Genomic DNA, 21,027 nt, shown 5'->3' with positions numbered 1-21,027 from the left:
GGGGGGGGGGGGGGCTAGTGGCTGGCTCAAGCCCCTTATGTGCGCACTGAGAGGCTGAGCCAGCTGCTGATCCAGGCATTTGGGTGGATCCTGGCATTAAAGTGGAGATCTCTTTGATGTCTGGACCAGCTGAATGACGTCAGCCGACAGCAGGATGAATACAGTTTACAGGAGTGCATAATTAAGTGCACGCCTGTGATCCCCAGAAGAAGTAGAGCCAAAAGAGCTTAGGCCCTACTTCTCCTTTAAATGTTTTTAAGTGCTAAATGCATTTTGAAATACTGGATTTAAAGTGTATGATCTAATTTTAGAAATGTTGGAAAACCATTTTTTATACTACAGGCAAAATTTCAATTTGCTTATTTGCATATCACAATATTTATACACAAAAATTTGTGTTAGAAAACAGATGACCAAACAGCAGCAACCTTACCTATAATAAAAAGGATTTCCACGGAAATATCACTAACGGTTGTGCTTCTTGTTGATGACAGGTCATCATTGTCCACAAAGGATACATTGTAAGGTACAGTAACAGCAACATAAAACGTTGCTAATAATATTAGCCAGTCCCAGGCTGCTTTGAAAGTACTAAAATGTAAAATGACAAATTTTGTTTTTTTTGCATCTGAAACTTTATATTCAGGAATCGCTGGTTTATCTACAAAAACGTTCTGTAAAAAACAAAAAAAACAAAAATACATTTATTAAAGTAAATGTCTTGTAATTACATAGCTCAACAACAAGGACCAGTCCTTTTTAAAATATGTTTTGCATAAAAATATTTTGGGTAAATTATGAAATTTGCACATGTACACCTGCATTCTTATTCCTCCCTCTATCCTTATTCATCTCTCATAACAAAGCCATTTCTTTCCTGCAGGAAATTTTAAAGCATATCCAAAGCCAAAAGCAAAATATGGTATATATTGCAGCTTACAGTTTATAGATGTGGTGGCTGCATTGTTTTTTTTTTTTTCAGGCTTGTGCCCTTTCACCTGGTGATTCTGCAAATAAAAAGCTGGACTTTATATACTGTATGTCTGTCTTTGTTCATCTCTATCATGGTGAATTGATGGGATCATAGTTTACACAAGAAATAACAGGATGCTTATGTTTTCTTTTGAGCTCACAGGGAGTAAAAAGGACCCTGAATCAAATCAGCAGGTATTTTCTTTTCTTGCCGAAAATGTTCTTAGCTTGAAAAAAAAACAAATGCGGCCATCACATCTAAGGACTAGTAAGCTGAATTATGTTGCATTTTTGTTTTGGGAGTTTAGATATGTTTAAACTACTAATGTGGCTCAGACTCAACTCATTCCCTGCTTAACATCACTTACATTAAAAAATAAATCAATATTTATTTTTTCCTGTGACATAACAGTATATTTTATATTCAGTGTTCACTGTATTTTTTATTGTTATCTAATTTGGCATTTTATAATGCTTTTATAATTGGCATTTTTAATATCTTTTTGTGGTATTCCTGGTTTTTAATGCAACCCTTTACCCTATAAGGGTTGCTTAATTGCTGCACCTTGAGACATTTTTTACAACTAGTTTTGGATGGAATATGGAAAGTTAACATTTATGTTAGGTTTTTAAAGCTTCCTGTAACTCCAATAGGAGATTTTCCCATCTATCCCTGTGACAGACTAACAAGTAAAAGTCAGATTGGGCTGTTACCAGAGAGAGGAATGCACAAAAAACAAAAGCAGATCTAAGCCCTCCTCAATCTTCAAACATTTTTTTTGTTTTTGTCTGCATCCCAATTTTATAGATTTCCATCTACCTCAATTGAAACCAAAGTGGCATTAAAAATCCTATCAAGATTCTATCTCTTTCTCAGTCTAAATTCAATCTAAATGGAATTGCAATGTTTTGACCTTTTGTTGGGCTTTAAAAAATGCATCAAGTCAATTAAGTAAAATATACTGTATATCTAACAGGAAAAACATGCCCTTTAAAGTACACTTAAACTGTAATATTGTACAATGCACATGAGTGCTTTGCTTAACTCTGCATTGCCACTTTAAAAACATAATTCAGGATTTGATGCTGTTGCAAAAGGTGCGTTGGCTACCCCACATCAGCTACCTGTTGAATGGGAACACAGAGTACAAACCATAGAAATAACAGCAGTGGATGATTATATGTTAAACGTCCATCTGTACAAGCCCTTATGGTGGTGATGCACAGTGATTTGTACTTGATCTAGGTACAATCACCTATAAAATATTGTACAATGTCATACACATGGTATTGTTCTGCCCTTTACAATAGAAAATACAATCTACCAGTCATTATCTAAACGATCTAATAAATAATTTGTTTAATTTTTCTATATTATGAATCTCAATATTATGATTCTTTGATACTCATGAAGCGCAGTGAGTTAGTGGTTAGTACTCTTGCCTTGTACTGCTTAGGTCCCTGTTGTGTGTCCTGGCCAGGACATTGAATAGTTCAAATTCCCATCGCACACGTTCCTGGATATAGGCACATCTGTTGTGGGTGCTGTAGCAATCACCAGCTGGACACTGGATACATCACAGATAAGTATACATGTTCGCCAGCACACCATAGATCTTGCATAGCAGCCAAAAAAACGTTTTATTGCAAAAGAATCACATCAGGATAAGTGCAACATTTCAGAGCCCCGCAGAACCCCTTCATCAGACATGTGACGAAGGGGTCCTGCATGGCTCCGATACGTTGCACTTATCCTGATGTGATCCTTGGCAATGAAAAGTTTTTTGGACAGCTATGCAAGATTCATGGTGTGCTGGTGAACATGTTTACTTATCTGGCCAGGACATTATCTGCACATTTTGTCTGGGTACCCCATTTTTTTCCCATATACCAAAGACTTGCTGGTAGGTGATTTGCTTCCTGCCTAAACTGGCTCTTGTATTTGTGTGCATGCATGTGAGTCCTTGAAAGCAGAAATTATGTAACAGTAAAGGGCTCGTACCTCACTCTTGAGAGGCTAGCTAAATTCAATCAGGACTGACCTCTTATCTGCCTAATGTGCCAGTTGGCACCAGGCACGTTCTACCACCTCCTATGGTCCTGCCCCTACGTGCAGGGCTTCTGGAAACAGGTGGGGGATTTTCTCCATGACAACATGGGGTCTCCCTTAACCTTGGACCCCAAATTATGTTTACTGGAAATCTTTCTGGATGCCGATATCAACAAATACACAAAAAACTTTCTGCATGAAACACTTTTTTCTGCTCGAAAAATTATAGCTAAATTATGGATGAGGCAAACTCCCCCCAGAAATTTCTGAGTGGAAAGCTGACGTAAACAACACCTTACCTTATAAAATATTAATTTACATTAATAGGGGATGTTCTGTGAAATATATCAAGGTCTGGGACTGCTGGGTCAATGTATCTGACACATGTGTATAGTGATAGTGGCACTGTATCCCCCCTCTAGGTACTTCTCACTTGTTCCTGAACTATATAGGCCATGTTTCTCTTTGTCTCATATGTGTGTAATTACGTGACATGATGATGCTCCTTATAAGCCCAGGTGTAGGTGTCCACTAGTGTTCTTTTTTGCAACTTCTTATGGTTTTCTGATACGTGTATCATGATCCATGTAGAATATATGATCCATGTATACTACATGTTAACTGATCATACTGAACTATGCATCTGTTTATGTACTGGAAAATCATGCCTTTATTTTGTGTTTTTGTTTGCTCTTTTGTGGGAAAAAAAAAATGTTTAATTAAAAAAAGAAAAAAAGTTAAAGGGCTGCATAAATTATCATTGCTATATAAATGCCCTATAATAAATGATTTATGTGTTTCCCCAACAGTGACTGATAAAATTCTGCCATGGTCAACTAATTTGATCAAAAGCTCACTAAACTGAGCAGCTTTGGTTTATTGATACACATGTGGTCACCTTTATATTAACACGAACCTCATGATATTTCTTCACCCACACTGACTTATTTCAACTTAGTTATTATTTATCATTATTAAAAGGCAATGGCAAGCAACAACTCAAACAAATCATTCAGTATTATATTAAACATCTTTAATGTATTTTGTAATGTTCAATATAAATATGTTTGCAGTGATTATCATGTGTTCTTGATTGTACTATTATTAATTATATTTCTGTGCAGCCTGTGGTACATGCTGGGTTCTTTTTTTTATAGAGCTAACACAAGAACTTTATAACAAAATACACACGCATAAAGATAAAAACACACTGTATTAAAAACTGCTGCAGTTAGAATAGTAACTATTCAATTTGCATCCAGTGGATAAAGTAATGCGTTATGCTTATTCAAAGGCATTAGGGTAAATATTGGGGAAAAATACATTTTTTTTGGTAGTATAGTAAATATATACATTTAAAGATCTTGGTTTGTGTACACATATTTCATATAGATTATATATAAACAACAAATTACCATGTAGGGGGCCCATACCCCGGATTATATATAGTCTTTGTATTACAACTAGTGTTGAGCGAACACGGACTGTATTATTCGTGTTCGTACCGAATAATTGGATTTTTTTTACCCGAACACGGACACGGACACTTTACTGTATGTTCGGGTAAAAATCCGTGTTCGGTCGTTTTATTTCCGGGTTTTGCATGCTTTGGCGCTCTTTTCATGGCGGGCTTTCAACAGCCAATCAACAATCGTTTAACTGGTGTGCCTTAAGCCATCCCAGCCATGCCTGCAAATGTCTTAGTAGCTGTGATTGGCCGTCTGAAGCATGTGACCAAGTCTTTATAAGTTCGAGGCAGCCGCCGCAGCAGCGTCATTCTGCTGCTTAGCTAAGGGACAGAGCACACATCAATGTGCTGGCTGCTGATTAGGGAAAGATAGGCAGGAAAAAACCATTTGTGTCCGGATAGAATTGAGGGACAGGTCGGAGTGTTTAGGCAGGGCGAGTTGTAGGCATTTTAGGGATAGAGTCTGCTGAATTATAGGGTCAGTGTCTTCTACAAACTACAATCGATATTGCTGTGTGGGGGGTGGGGTGAATCTGCACTCAATCCTGATCTACGATCTCTTCTCAATCCTGTTAGGGACAGAGTCTGCTGAATTTTAGGGAAACTGTGTTCTACAAACTACAATCGATATTGCTGTGTGGTGTGGGATTGGAGATAGGCAGGTGTCAGTGATCCACATCCATTTTTCTGTGTGTGAGCTGCAGTGAACACAATCTTTTTGGGCTGCAGTGAACACAATCTTTTTGGGCTGCAGTGAACACAATCTTTTTGGGCTGCAGTGAACACAATCTTTTTGGGCTGCAGTGAACACAATCTTTTTGGGGTGCAGTGAACAAAATCTTTTTGGGGTGCAGTGAACACAATCCTTTTTGGTGTGCAGTGAACACAATCTTTGTGGGGTGCAGTGAACAAAATCCTTTGTGGGGTGCAGTGAACACAATCTTTTTGGGGTGCAGTGAACAAAATCCTTTTTGGGGTGCAGTGAACAACATCCTTTTTGGGGTGCAGTGAACACAATCTTTTTGGGGTGCAGTGAACAAAATCCTTTGTGGGGTGCAGTGAACACAATCTTTTTGGGGTGCAGTGAACACAATCTTTTTGGGGTGGAGTGAACAACATCCTTTTTGGGGTGCAGTGAACAACATCCTTTTTGGGGTGCAGTGAACAAAATCATTTTTGGGGTGCAGTGAACACAATCTTTTTGGGGTGCAGTGAACACAATCTTTGTGGGGTGCAGTGAACACAATCTTTTTGGGGTGGAGTGAACAACATCCTTTTTGGGGTGCAGTGAACAACATCCTTTTTGGGGTGCAGTGAACACAATCTTTTTGGGGTGCAGTGAACACAATCTTTGTGGGGTACAGTGAACAGAATCTTTGTGGGGTGCAGTGAACACAATCTTTGGGGGGTACAGTGAACACAATCTTTTTGGGGTGCAGTGAACACAATCTTTGTGGGGTGCAGTGAACACAATCTTTTTGGGGTGGAGTGAACAAAATCATTTTTGGGGTGCAGTGAACAACATCCTTTTTGGGGTGCAGTGATCAAAATCCTTTTTGGGGTGCAGTGAACACAATCTTTTTGGGGTGCAGTGAACAAAATCCTTTGTGGGGTGCAGTGAACAGAATCTTTGTGGGGTGCAGTGAACACAATCTTTGGGGGGGTACAGTGAACACAATCTTTTTGGGGTGCAGTGAACACAATCTTTGTGGGGTACAGTGAACAGAATCTTTGTGGGGTGCAGTGAACACAATCTTTGGGGGGTACAGTGAACACAATCTTTTTGGGGTGCAGTGAACACAATCTTTGGGGGGTACAGTGAACACAATCTTTTTGGGGTGCAGTGAACACAATCTTTGTGGGGTGCAGTGAACACAATCTTTGGGGGGGTACAGTGAACACAATCTTTTTGGGGTGCAGTGAACAACATCCTTTTAGGGTGCAGTGAACACAATCTTTGTGGGGTGCAGTGAACAACATCCTTTTAGGGTGCAGTGAACACAATCTTTGTGGGGTACAGTGAACAGAATCTTTGTGGGGTGCAGTGAACACAATCTTTGGGGGGTACAGTGAACACAATCTTTGTGAGGTGCAGTGAACACAATCTTTGTGGGGTGCAGTGAACAGAATCTTTGTGGGGTACAGTGAACAGAATCTTTGTGGGGTGCAGTGAACACAATCTTTGGGGGGTACAGTGAACACAATCTTTGTGAGGTGCAGTGAACACAATCTTTGTGGGGTGCAGTGAACACAATCATTGTGGGGTGCAGTGAACTCAATCTTTGTGGGGTACAGTGAACACAATCTCATACTTCTGAAGATTTGAGGGTGCTGCCTGTTCCATACTCCCCCTACTCCTCATCTAGCCTTTTAGGGGTACAAACAATAGTAATTGGGGCCTAGTGTGGTTGTGTACGTGTGATATACATACACTTTTTTTGGATCATATTTTCTATTCCGCTATTTAATCAAAAACCTTTGGGGATCAGTTAAATTGGGGGATAGTCTGTGTTGGTACGTGTGAGAGAGATCCACCTTTCCAAGTTGTTGGGGTTCATCTCATACTTCTGAAGGTTTGAGGGTGCTGCCTGTTCCATACTCCCCCTACTCCTAGCCTTTTAGGGGTACAAACAATAGTAATTGGGGCCTAGTGTGGTTGTGTACGTGTGATATACATACACTTTTTTTGGATCATATTTTCTATTCCGCTATTTAATCAAAAACCTTTGGGGATCAGTTAAATTGGGGGATAGTCTGTGTTGGTACGTGTGAGAGAGATCCACCTTTCCAAGTTGTTGGGGTTCATCTCATACTTCTGAAGGTTTGAGGGTGCTGCCTGTTCCATACCCCCCCTACTCCTCATCTAGCCTTTTAGGGGTACAAACAATAGTAATTGGGGCCTAGTGTGGTTGTGTACGTGTGATATACATACACTTTTTTTGGATCATATTTTCTATTCCGCTATTTAATCAAAAACCTTTGGGGATCAGTTAAATTGGGGGATAGTCTGTGTTGGTACGTGTGAGAGAGATCCACCTTTCCAAGTTTTTGGGGTTCATCTCATACTTCTGAAGATTTGAGGGTGCTGCCTGTTCCATACCCCCCCTACTCCTCATCTAGCCTTTTAGGGGTACAAACAATAGTAATTGGGGCCTAGTGTGGTTGTGTACGTGTGATATACATACACTTTTTTTGGATCATATTTTCTATTCCGCTATTTAATCAAAAACCTTTGGGGATCAGTTAAATTGGGGGATAGTCTGTGTTGGTACGTGTGAGAGAGATCCACCTTTCCAAGTTGTTGGGGTTCATCTCATACTTCTGAAGGTTTGAGGGTGCTGCCTGTTCCATACCCCCCCTACTCCTCATCTAGCCTTTTAGGGGTACAAACAATAGTAATTGGGGCCTAGTGTGGTTGTGTACGTGTGATATACATACACTTTTTTTGGATCATATTTTCTATTCCGCTATTTAATCAAAAACCTTTGGGGATCAGTTAAATTGGGGGATAGTCTGTGTTGGTACGTGTGAGAGAGATCCACCTTTCCAAGTTGTTGGGGTTCATCTCATACTTCTGAAGGTTTGAGGGTGCTGCCTGTTCCATACCCCCCCTACTCCTCATCTAGCCTTTTAGGGGTACAAACAATAGTAATTGGGGCCTAGTGTGGTTGTGTACGTGTGATATACATACACTTTTTTTGGATCATATTTTCTATTCCGCTATTTAATCAAAAACCTTTGGGGATCAGTTAAATTGGGGGATAGTCTGTGTTGGTACGTGTGAGAGAGATCCACCTTTCCAAGTTGTTGGGGTTCATCTCATACTTCTGAAGGTTTGAGGGTGCTGCCTGTTCCATACCCCCCCTACTCCTCATCTAGCCTTTTAGGGGTACAAACAATAGTAATTGGGGCCTAGTGTGGTTGTGTACGTGTGATATACATACACTTTTTTTGGATCATATTTTCTATTCCGCTATTTAATCAAAAACCTTTGGGGATCAGTTAAATTGGGGGATAGTCTGTGTTGGTACGTGTGAGAGAGATCCACCTTTCCAAGTTTTTGGGGTTCATCTCATACTTCTGAAGATTTGAGGGTGCTGCCTGTTCCATACCCCCCCTACTCCTCATCTAGCCTTTTAGGGGTACAAACAATAGTAATTGGGGCCTAGTGTGGTTGTGTACGTGTGATATACATACACTTTTTTTGGATCATATTTTCTATTCCGCTATTTAATCAAAAACCTTTGGGGATCAGTTAAATTGGGGGATAGTCTGTGTTGGTACGTGTGAGAGAGATCCACCTTTCCAAGTTGTTGGGGTTCATCTCATACTTCTGAAGGTTTGAGGGTGCTGCCTGTTCCATACTCCCCCTACTCCTAGCCTTTTAGGGGTACAAACAATAGTAATTGGGGCCTAGTGTGGTTGTGTACGTGTGATATACATACACTTTTTTTGGATCATATTTTCTATTCCGCTATTTAATCAAAAACCTTTGGGGATCAGTTAAATTGGGGGATAGTCTGTGTTGGTACGTGTGAGAGAGATCCACCTTTCCAAGTTGTTGGGGTTCATCTCATACTTCTGAAGGTTTGAGGGTGCTGCCTGTTCCATACCCCCCCTACTCCTCATCTAGCCTTTTAGGGGTACAAACAATAGTAATTGGGGCCTAGTGTGGTTGTGTACGTGTGATATACATACACTTTTTTTGGATCATATTTTCTATTCCGCTATTTAATCAAAAACCTTTGGGGATCAGTTAAATTGGGGGATAGTCTGTGTTGGTACGTGTGAGAGAGATCCACCTTTCCAAGTTGTTGGGGTTCATCTCATACTTCTGAAGGTTTGAGGGTGCTGCCTGTTCCATACCCCCCCTACTCCTCATCTAGCCTTTTAGGGGTACAAACAATAGTAATTGGGGCCTAGTGTGGTTGTGTACGTGTGATATACATACACTTTTTTTGGATCATATTTTCTATTCCGCTATTTAATCAAAAACCTTTGGGGATCAGTTAAATTGGGGGATAGTCTGTGTTGGTACGTGTGAGAGAGATCCACCTTTCCAAGTTTTTGGGGTTCATCTCATACTTCTGAAGATTTGAGGTTGCTGCCTGTTCCATACCCCCCCTACTCCTCATCTAGCCTTTTAGGGGTACAAACAATAGTAATTGGGGCCTAGTGTGGTTGTGTACGTGTGATATACATACACTTTTTTTGGATCATATTTTCTATTCCGCTATTTAATCAAAAACCTTTGGGGATCAGTTAAATTGGGGGATAGTCTGTGTTGGTACGTGTGAGAGAGATCCACCTTTCCAAGTTGTTGGGGTTCATCTCATACTTCTGAAGGTTTGAGGGTGCTGCCTGTTCCATACTCCCCCTACTCCTAGCCTTTTAGGGGTACAAACAATAGTAATTGGGGCCTAGTGTGGTTGTGTACGTGTGATATACATACACTTTTTTTGGATCATATTTTCTATTCCGCTATTTAATCAAAAACCTTTGGGGATCAGTTAAATTGGGGGATAGTCTGTGTTGGTACGTGTGAGAGAGATCCACCTTTCCAAGTTGTTGGGGTTCATCTCATACTTCTGAAGGTTTGAGGGTGCTGCCTGTTCCATACCCCCCCTACTCCTCATCTAGCCTTTTAGGGGTACAAACAATAGTAATTGGGGCCTAGTGTGGTTGTGTACGTGTGATATACATACACTTTTTTTGGATCATATTTTCTATTCCGCTATTTAATCAAAAACCTTTGGGGATCAGTTAAATTGGGGGATAGTCTGTGTTGGTACGTGTGAGAGAGATCCACCTTTCCAAGTTGTTGGGGTTCATCTCATACTTCTGAAGGTTTGAGGGTGCTGCCTGTTCCATACTCCCCCTACTCCTCATCTAGCCTTTTAGGGGTACAAACAATAGTAATTGGGGCCCAGTGTGGTTGTGTACGTGTGATATACATACACTTTTTTTGGATCATATTTTCTATTCCGCTATTTAATTTAACTGGGCCTCCATGCGAGACCTGTGTGCCTTGTTGCGCTGTTTTGAGTACTCCACCAACATGGCCAGTGGCAATGACGCCGTTCTCAGCTTAACTATCCCACTTCTATGCCTCCTTGAAAAAACAATTCGGGCGATGATGGAAGAGGATGTGGCACAGGATGAGGAGGAGGAGGAGGATGAAGAGGTAACATTTCCAAGGCTTTCAGGGCAGTCATTCGCAAGGGGCTCCGAGGGTGGGTTCCTGCACACGCAAACGCCAGGGACGCAATTGTCCAGCAGGGGCACAGTTCTGGAGGATGAGGAGGAGGAGGAGCTGGAGGAGGAGATGGAACCATGTTCACAGCAGGGTGGCACCCAGGCCAGCTCATGGCCATCACTGGTGCGTGGCTGGGGGGATACAGAGGACACGGACGATACACCTCCCACAGAGGACAGCCTTTCGTTGCCTCTGGGCAGCCTGGCACACATGAGCGATTACATGCTGCAGTGTCTCCACAACGACCGCCGAGTTGCCCACATTCTAACTTGTGCTGATTACTGGGTGGCCACGCTGCTGGATCCCCGTTACAAGGACAACGTACCGTCCTTAATTCACTCACTGGAGCGCGATCGCAAGATGCGCGAGTACAAGCGCACGCTGGTAGACGCCATGCTGCTGGCATTCCCATCTGACAGCGGGGCCACAGTGGAAGCACAAGGCAGAGGAGGAGGAGGAGGAGGTCGCCAACGCAACCAGGGCACCGCCAGCACCTCAGAAGGCAGGGTTAGCATGGCCGAAATGTGGAAAAGCTTTGTCAGCACGCCACAACAAACAGCAGCACCAGCAGCTCAGATGGAACGTCTTAGCAGGAGGCAGCATTTTACCAACATGGTGGAGCAGTATGTGTGCACACGCCTACATGTAGTGAATGACGGGTCTGCCCCCTTCAACTTCTGGGTCTCCAAATTGGGCACATGGCCTGAGCTTGCCCTTTACGCCTTGGAGGTGCTGGCGTGCCCTGCAGCCAGTGTATTATCTGAACGGGTATTTAGCACGGCTGGGGGCGTTATAACAGACAAGCGCAGCCGCCTGTCCAGAGACAATGTGGACAAGCTCACGTTCATTAAAATGAACCAGGCATGGATCCCACGGGACTTTTCCGTACCTTATGCAGAATAGCAATGGATACCGACCTTACCCACCCATTGTTCCATTTTTGCTCTTTCTCACTCTTTTGGGGTGTACCCTCATTTAAAATTTTTGAAAAGAAGCAGTGTTGGCTACCTCGTCCTCCTCCTCAGGGCCAGATTAATGTAGGGGCTATTGGAGCTGCAGCTCCAGGCCCCTACCTTTTATATAGGCCCCGGGTTGGCCATATTCACTGTTACCGCTCTTCTGTCACTTGTAAACACAGAAGTCTGGCTTCTATGCTCGCTTCCCCAGGCAGCACCCTCAGAACCTCCCCACACAGCGTGAAGGCCGGACAAGGAGGGACAGTTGGCGATGCATGGATGTGTTTATGGGCTTCAGAGACAGCATCCCATGTTGAATTAGGCATGCATGGCTGCACCCTTCCTCCTCTGGGTGCATGGCAAGGCACGGCCCTTAAGGCCCTTCAAAATCCTCAGCACCAAGCCCATGATGCTGTTAATCCGGCCCTGGTCCTCCTCCACCGCCGCTTCCACCTACACCGCCCATAGGTGTGCGCAGCCTATTGCATTAAGGTGTGCACCCCAAAGTTGAAATACACATGCATGTGTTTGCCAGCAGGGAGAGTAATGTATCGGGGCCATGTACCTGTAGGCAAGGAGAAATAGAGCAGAGCAGGTCCCAGGGAGATCTTTCCCATCTCCTCACTGGCAATGCTATGTGCCCTAGGTGATTAGGGTGTGCCCAGGCACACCCAGCACACCCTGTGCGCACGCCTATGTCACCGCCACATCCACCACCACCTCAACCTCCCTCCTACTCCATATGGGCCTCGTCCTTCAGAGATGAAGAAGAACATTGTTTTATTTTTCTGTTTTTTTTTGTTGTTTTAAGTTATTTCCCTATCCACATTTGTTTGCAGAGCACTTGCCATGCTCTTAATTACGTTTTGCTGCCATTTGCAGCACTCTAGCCCTTTCCTTTGGTGTTTTAGAGCCATTTTAGTGCCTTAAAGTTCGGGTCCCCATTGACTTCAATGGGGTTCGGTGTCCGGGAAAAGTTCGGTAAAAGTCCGGGACACGGACCCGGACTTTTTTTTAAAGTTCGGCCGAACCCGTCGAACACGGACATCTAGGTGTCCGCTCAACCCTAATTACAACATCACCAGGAACCACTACACTACAATTTTCACATACACACATATGTCATTCTTACTTTATTAAGCTTTAATTTGCCCTTTTCTCTCCTTTGTAGGTGACCGGAGATGTGATAAAGAACAGCCCGACTCCGTCTCCTTGCTGCCTCAAAATGGGACCCTGCTTTTCCTTTTCTGTATTTTTCTGTGGAACAAAAGTAACAAGCAATTAAATATCACCACATGCAATTTTAACCTTTCAGAGATGTACTTCTATGGCACTTTTTAGAATGTAATAAAATATAACGACAGACTTCAATGCTTTTCCCTGATGTGAACAAAAGATTCATGCTGGAATATCAAGAGAGCAGACAATATTTCTTTGAGAGGACTTTGACAATTGAAAATGAGGAAACATTGTGGAATTACAGTTGCATTTTTGATATCACTAAGAGCAATGATTTGACAAATTTGTATGTCTAGAGGAGTAGAAAATGTAAAGTATTGGGGATGTTTAAAATGTCTGTACCTAATATATAGATAAATATATGTTAATACAAATTCTGTTTTTACAAAAACGAATACACTGGACACATACTGCATGTTTGTGGTTGCAGTTTGATGGTTGAATCATCAGATGTTTATCGAAAAAAGATTCATGATTAAGGTATATAGAAAAATTCTTTAACATCAATATTGACTGTAAATCATACATGTGCTAGCTAAATCACAGACATTCAACAAAAGTTTAACAGAATACAGTATATGTTATTGAATATCGGGTATTGTTTCTGAAACAAGCAACCAGTCGTGTACCTTCATCACCAGTAGTTTTGTGTTGCCTGAGAACCATTATTACTGTCATTTTATTACTAGACAACAAATTTCTTCTTAAATACATTTTTTGCATATATGTTAACTAACACATTGATAAAGATTATTCAAACCATGTATTCTTAATACACTTTAGGCAAACCACTCCTCTATTCAAAATAGCCAATGAAGCCTTCTACATAATATGGGCAGTTGTCCTTGGAGCCTTTTTTTTCTTTTCCTTCTACTTCAAGATTATACACAGAGATTGACCATGCAAACCTAACTGACATTGTGCTACCTAGAATGCTTTATTCCAAAGCCTGTACAATTCTATTGGTAAGAAAACAATAAAAACTGAAATAGAACCTCAGCACAGCCCCACTGATACAAATAAAGAGGGAAAACATTGGGTGAATGTTATAGCTTAACATTGCTCCTGCTTCCGTTTAGAATCTTGTTAGAAGAAAGCACTACTGTCTAACCTCTGGGTCATATTATGACGTAAGAATAAATGATATATATATATATATATATACAGTATATATTACAATATATGCTTATAAATTGATATATATGTTCTAGGTACAAATGAATATATACATTGGGATTTACTAAAGGCAAAAATAAAAGAAAACACGCAAGCCTAAAATTACATCATTAATATTTGTGTCATCTGGAGTACTCCTCTCTTGACATCAATACATTTAATTATTATTATTTTGTGCATGTTCCAGTAATATCTGCCTATTTAAACCCAAACCATAACCAAAGAATCTGCAATGTCACCTTCCTCTTACCCAAACTGAACTTAAATACTTGCCCCAGGAAGACGTCAAATGACAAAACGTATGTAGGGCAGGTGTTTGATGTGCTACTATTAATCTTAGCTGGACGTGTATCAGCTAGTGGCATTGGCAATTTGGGAGAAATTCGGCTCTGGATTTATTTTTATGCAGATTTTCTGGAGGGGGTTAGACACCATAGAATGTGAGTGGACATTTTTTTAAATAAACCTTCCGCTGTTTTAAATAATCTTACACTATGCAAGGTTCTTTTATCTCACCTCTATGTGTCTGAGTTGCTGAGCATCTGTGATATCTATACCCTTGGAGAGTGATCATCCATCTATAGTCCTTGTGGAGTTGTTTTACAAAGAAAATGCGACACTAACAGTTCATTTAGGCATAAATATTTGGAACAATATAAGAAGAATTTTCACTTGATTGGAGAAGTTTATGTTGGTTACAAACATTAATCTATCACATTGATAGGAGGACTTTATTTAAGTATGGGACAAATATTTGCATTTTGTTCACATATTTTCTTCACTTTTTTTTTTATTTGTTAAGAATTTTAGAGGAGTCAACACTGTATTCACTTAAAATTAGATGTACAGTACATCTGCATATCATAATGAATTAGCGTACGTTAGCACTTTAACTCTTTTTTGTTGATAATTGTAGTTTCGTGCATTTATAGAAGTTTTCACACAACAAAGTGGTCCAGGACCAGTGTGACCTGTACCGCTTAGTAAAGGGGAGAGAGATCAACAAACATCCCTTTTCTGATCTCCTCTACCTAGACCTCAGAATCAGGCCAGGAAAGAAGCTCATGAAGTATACTGCAGTAGCTTCAATGGAGGGCATAATTGGTAAAAAAGATGAAACCCTGTCACAGCAAAACAGCATCATAGAGGGGAGTTTTAGTGAAAAAAGTGTAAAAAAAATTAACCAAGCACTTAAACCCCCTACATTTTTGAGCCCTGGCCTCCACATACATGCATATATGACCATAAACACATGCGTCAGGGACATGTATGAACATTTTGATTGTGCTACCTATGTTACATATCATTATGCATGTTGGAGGGCCATTATTCACAGTTAACTCTAAACTCATGACCTACAGAGGCTTTAAAGCAAAGAAATTTTTGGAGCACCAAAGTTTGTTGATGTTTTATGGACACACAATATTTTAAGGCTTGACAGGGTCATCCCCATCTTTTATAGTTTACCAAAAAATTGGGTAATAGATCGCGTTTGTGTGCCACAAAATTAACTTTTGTGTATTTTTTTTCTGAAATGTTGCACTTGATAAACCATTGTGCTAAAATTGTGTGACATAAAAAACTTGAACAACCACCATTTTATTCTCTAGGGGCTCTGCTTTCAGAAAGTATATCATTTTTTGGGGAGTTTTAAGTAATATTCAAGCCTAAAATTATTTTTTAAAACATGTGTGAAAAAAATGCAGAAGCAGCTCTGGCATTGATGCTTTATTATTATTATATAGTTAAAAACATGTTTATGTTTGGGTAAACAAAGACTTATCACTGTTTTGTAGATCCAAAAGCATGCAATTATATCATACATTAACACAATTTAGACAAAAAAAAATATTATTGTGAAACATTTGCCATTTGAACACTATATATTTTACATTAGTTTCTGAATTATTTACACCTCTTACATGCAATCATATTATAGTCAGTAGAAAACACTGCTTTCACAATCATCCACGTGACCTAATTTCATCTCTCAGTGCACTAGGTCAATCCTTTCAGCAAATCTCTTTGCAAATCAAATGGAAAATCCTTGCTTTTACCCTGCTAAAGCCCCTTAACAATTCCTCTTCTTCTTTAAAAACAGAAAGGTCAGGTGAGTAAGATAGTCTACCAGTCATTAGTTAAACATACAGTATCTTCTTTTAGAATGTAAATTTTTCTTTAGTAGTTCTAATCACTAAATCAATAATTAAATTGGGTCTTTAGATCTGATATTTATTATTCTAAACCACCATGTATCTTACACAATTGTCATGCTTTTTTCTTTAAAAAATACTATTTTCACATTTTTTTCCAACCCTTTCTTGCATCCTAATTCTGCTGATCTACTCCAACCACTATTCACCTGATTGCACGTCACTGCTCAGAATATGTTTACTGTAGTGTGATTGGCAAAGTATACCTGTCCTGTAAGCATTGACGTGGATTTTTGCTGTCTCTAGCGGTTGAAGATTGACAAAACAGGGCAGTAACTGGGATACATGGACAGAGGGCTGTCACTTCAGAATATGAAGTGCCTGATCTGGGAAATTGAAGGCAGGATTACCATGTAATATTTATACTAAGGCTTTATATTTCTAAATATGAATAAATACTTGTTTAAATATTTAAACATGTAAAAATTATATGAGATTTCTGTGATTGGGTTTACATCTACTCTAATCCATAAGACAACATAAGAATACATTTCAGGGGCTATAAGGTTCCCCCTTCACCAGGGTCTGACCATCTAATCCTCAATAAAAAGTACAACTTATTGCCCCAGAAACATTATGGTTTATTATTTTGGTTATCATTTTTGTTGTGGTACTTTACTTCGATCTTACATAGTGTCCTCTAGGTACCTTTGAGGTCCTTCATGTAAGAAAGGTGCCTAGTAAGAGTATTTGTACTCCTTATTATGGACTTACCTTCACACTGAGGAATGAAATCAGCTTCATATCCTTTTCAGCACCACCCACCTACATCTTCTATACCTTTTAAGCCATAGCAGGGATGATGCACAGTTTTGCTAGAAAGGAAGTTTAACTGAATGCACAGATTGTTTAAACTAAAAGGGAAACTGAAAAGGAATCAGTGTTTAAACATTTTCTCTGCTCAGTTGAAACTGAGTAGTCTTAGTTAAAGTATCTTTAAAAGATGTAGAAACTAGCTTGAGATAGCCATGGTATTACTTTTGTTGAAGTGTGGGACAAAAGTAAAAAATGGTTTAAAGACAGGAAGAGTATGAAATATGTTGCACAGAGTAACGCTAATAATTCTTCTAGGACACCTTATTTACAGAAGGATTTTGTAAAATGTTATACATAAGAAAAAGACTATATCTTTTTCCCTATATAAGTGTCTTTCTCAATTAAAGCAATGATTTTACACTGAGAACAACTTCTTGGAAACCACTATCCTCATTCCTTTGTGGCAATTGTTCTTTCTCCTAATGAGCTCAGTAGGAACATTGTACTTTGATAAAATATATAAATATATTTATAGTTTTAGTACCAGATTAGTTGAATATATAAAGAGAACAGAAAAGATTTTGAGTCAGCAGCTTTGGATATATGAAAGACTATACTACAACAGAAAAACTGCTAAATTCAAAGTTCCTTGTTCCTACTTCCGTTTAGAATCTTGTTAGAAGAAAGCACTACTGTCTAACCTCTGGGTCATATTATGAAATAAGAATAAATTATATATATGTGTATATATATATATATATATATATATATATATATATATATATATATATATATTATTTCATATTATAAAAGAATATACATGTTCATATAATACTGGGATAAGTGAAACTTAAGCTAATTGGTTGCTTTTGAAATATTTTAACATTTTAAAAGTCTTGCAGTTGAAGCTTTTACATAATAACCTTTACTATGGACTAGGAGTGAAGTAAAGCAGGCTATTTCAAAGAAAAAAAAAGTTTGTGTAAAATAATGTTTGGATTTATTAGTTATGATGTCATTTTTGAGTTCTAAATAGGTCCACATGGGTTGGGTTTATCCTACTGTTGAATGATTAAGGCCTGTTTGTCAATCAAATTCTCATTTGGTATACAACCTGATAACACAGGGGATATGTTGTTGGAATTTCTCCTTAGTTATTCAGGAGTATCATTGCGAGTGTTAATAAGCCTGGGCAAGCTAGAATGAGATACATAGCCAAACAGCGTAAGTTCCTTTAGTAGAATTTGTATGATCACTTGGGGTTACAAGAGAAATAAAAATAGATCATCTGCAAATGCAGCCACATTATACCCCTTGTTTTCAATATTTATACCATGTACTGCCTCTGTATGTTTAGATTTTCTAATGCAGGATTTCGGAGTCAATATGACGAGGAACGAGGATAGGGGACATCACTACCTTGTCAAATTAAGCATCAATTTAATTTGACTTTCACTGTCTGTTGTTGGTACAGAAGAAAACCAGGTCATCATTTTAAAATAAAACCTTATTTGAGAAAAAGTAGCTTGCATCTAGTTCCCAAGCCACAGAATGTTGACAGATTTGACTGTGTTGTCTCTAGGCCTCTTTACCTGACACAAAGCCCCGTGGGTCAAGGTCAATGATTTTATTCAGATTGAATAGCATACAGTTTGCCAACTGTTTTAGCTTGAACTTTAAGATCTTTGAGGAATTTTGAGATTCTGCTCTGTGAAATGTCACTCGAGGAAGGAGGCTCTTCTTTAATTAGTGTGGGTGTTTTACTCTTGTGTAGGTACTTTAGGAGAGTCTACGCCATTTTTCCCTCTGTGTTGCTGGTTTGTGTTGAGGGGGAAGGTTTTTGGTTTCTAGGCAGAATATTGTTGATGGTCAGTTATAGCTTTGGTAGAGTGCATAACTTGCCCTGAGATTTTTTTAATGCTATAAATTATGGATGAGTTAAGAAACCAGTCGGAAACTGTCACATGACAGAATGACAACATCACAATCTGCTGGAATTTCCCACCTTGCAGCCACATGTGACAAAGGAGTGGGGATGCTGATGACATAATTGAACTAATGTGGCTAGATGACCATAATTTGACAATGTCATTAACCAAATAAGGCTATGTGCTCATATTAGGTCAATAATGTAACCTGCATCCTTTGTTAAGTGTGGCTGCATGATAAGGAATTCCATGGTTGCAGCTGATTGGGATGTTGTCACGTGAAAATTTCCCATGGGGAAATTAAATGATCCGTACAAGAAATATATTGTCAGGAGAACTGAGTGTATGGTAATGCCTAAAGATCTGTGCATATGTGAACAAGTGCGCATGTCTCACTGTTTGAATGGCATTGATGCTTATCTCTATTTTAAGCACAACACACAGAAGAGAAGTTTCTGAGGGGTCATCAGCTTCTGAGAACTGCATTCTGTTTCTCTGTCCTGAATCTGTTGTATCCTGAACGCCTGCTGCTGACTCTGGCTTGTGTCCTAACTTCTTTTCTGTCTGCAGATTTGATAGCTTTTTTGCCTGACTGTTAATATTAACCTTAGCCTGGTTTCTGACCCTGCTCCTGGATTTTGTACCCTTGCTACTCATCTGTTGCTGATTCCACCCTGTTTTGACTACAGCTTTCTTCCTGCATCTGTAGGTTCCTTTGCTCCACATGTGTGCCTGCATTATGCACCAGATCTGGTCTGCACCCAGATCATCCACTGTGTCTGGGCCTACCACAGGCACCCATGCCACTCCTCTTCCTGCTATTCCATGTTCCCAAATCCAGAGGGTATACAGGATAGGAGGTATCAGAGAAACCCTCCTGTTAACGCGTCCTGTACCAGGTAGTGACATGTGTGTTACAGACTTGGCTGCCTATAAGGCTTTCCCCATATATTTTTCCCTCTTATCCCCATATATACTATATTTTTTGTGTGTGTAAAAAAGTGTTTCGAATTGGCTTTGGTTTCCAATTTGAGGGTGCGTAAAAGTTGTTTGAGTTCTTGAAGACCTTAGAGAGTACAGTTGGTTTCTTATTGGATGTGCCTGTAAGGGGTTAAAAAAATGAGTTGGGTCCACTTTAATATGAATACCAGACATAAAGTGTCTGGTAATACATTTAGGGATGGTATGGAGGGGAGGGGGTATATGCTATTCCAGCTGTTTGTTTACATTTATATGTCAGTCAAGAAACCCCAGCTTACAGCTGAATGTGCTGGGTCACTGGTTGTTAGGAGGCCAACAACTAAGAGCCCTGAGCAAGAAGTTCTCACATTTAGCAGTGGTGGTGATACTGCTGCTAAATGTTTCACTTCAGCTGAAGGTTCACTCCACCATATGTTTGGCCATTCGCACAGGGATTTCAATACACTATGTACAAAATGCTGAGGTTTCACACATATTATTTCTCCTGCTGGTCAAATGATCCTCATTTTCTCTATTGTTCAATGTTCTTTAACTTTTTTGGTCAAATGTTTTTAACAGTGTTTTTCTCTTGTGAATAAATGTTAGGGAGTGTGACATTAGCCCAGCAAAAGGCATCAAATATAAGCTGACATTACACACATACTACAAACATTGTGATATTTATTACATTTGTGTAAATGATGAGACATTATTAGTAGGTAACCTAAGTGTGAAGTCTTGCTACTCCTGGTGATATAAGGATAAATTCACAATAGCAGCTACAAACAGAGGAAAAGGGCGCAACAATCACATGCATTAACAAAACCACTTATGGCAAAATACTACGTGGCTTTCTTGTGAGTGCATATTTGTCTTTCTGTATTTTGCCATATGTTGTTTTGTTAATACAGTAGGTTGCTTAACCCATTTCTTCTGTTTGTTTCTAACAATTAGAGTATGTTTCTTTTTGAGCTCCCTGAGTAATGAAATTCTCTTTTCTGGACTATACAATCCCTTGACACTGAGGGATATTAAAGTAGGATCACATTCCAA

The 21,027-nt window shown here is 39.7% G+C and overlaps 1 protein-coding gene across 5 annotated transcripts in view; it reads right to left on the bottom strand.

The window, feature by feature from the left end:
• The window catches only part of KCNH8 (potassium voltage-gated channel subfamily H member 8), a 675,597-nt gene that overhangs the window by 220,032 nt on the left and 434,538 nt on the right, over positions 1-21,027 (bottom strand). For all 5 annotated transcript variants that reach the window (XM_082259173.1, XM_082259175.1, XM_082259174.1 and 2 more), the window contains exons 4-5: positions 12,835-12,959; positions 434-674 (exon numbers count right to left, since the gene is read on the bottom strand). In XM_082259173.1, coding sequence (XP_082115299.1) covers positions 434-674; positions 12,835-12,959 — 366 coding nt within the window. The remainder of the gene's footprint in view (positions 1-433; positions 675-12,834; positions 12,960-21,027) is intronic.

The sequence above is a fragment of the Pelophylax lessonae genome (genome assembly GCF_965119305.1).
Source record: "Pelophylax lessonae genome assembly, chromosome: 5".
NCBI classification, from domain to species: domain Eukaryota; kingdom Metazoa; phylum Chordata; class Amphibia; order Anura; family Ranidae; genus Pelophylax; species Pelophylax lessonae.
The sequence above is the reverse complement of the archived record's forward strand: the minus strand, read 5'-3'. Positions and strand labels throughout refer to the sequence as shown.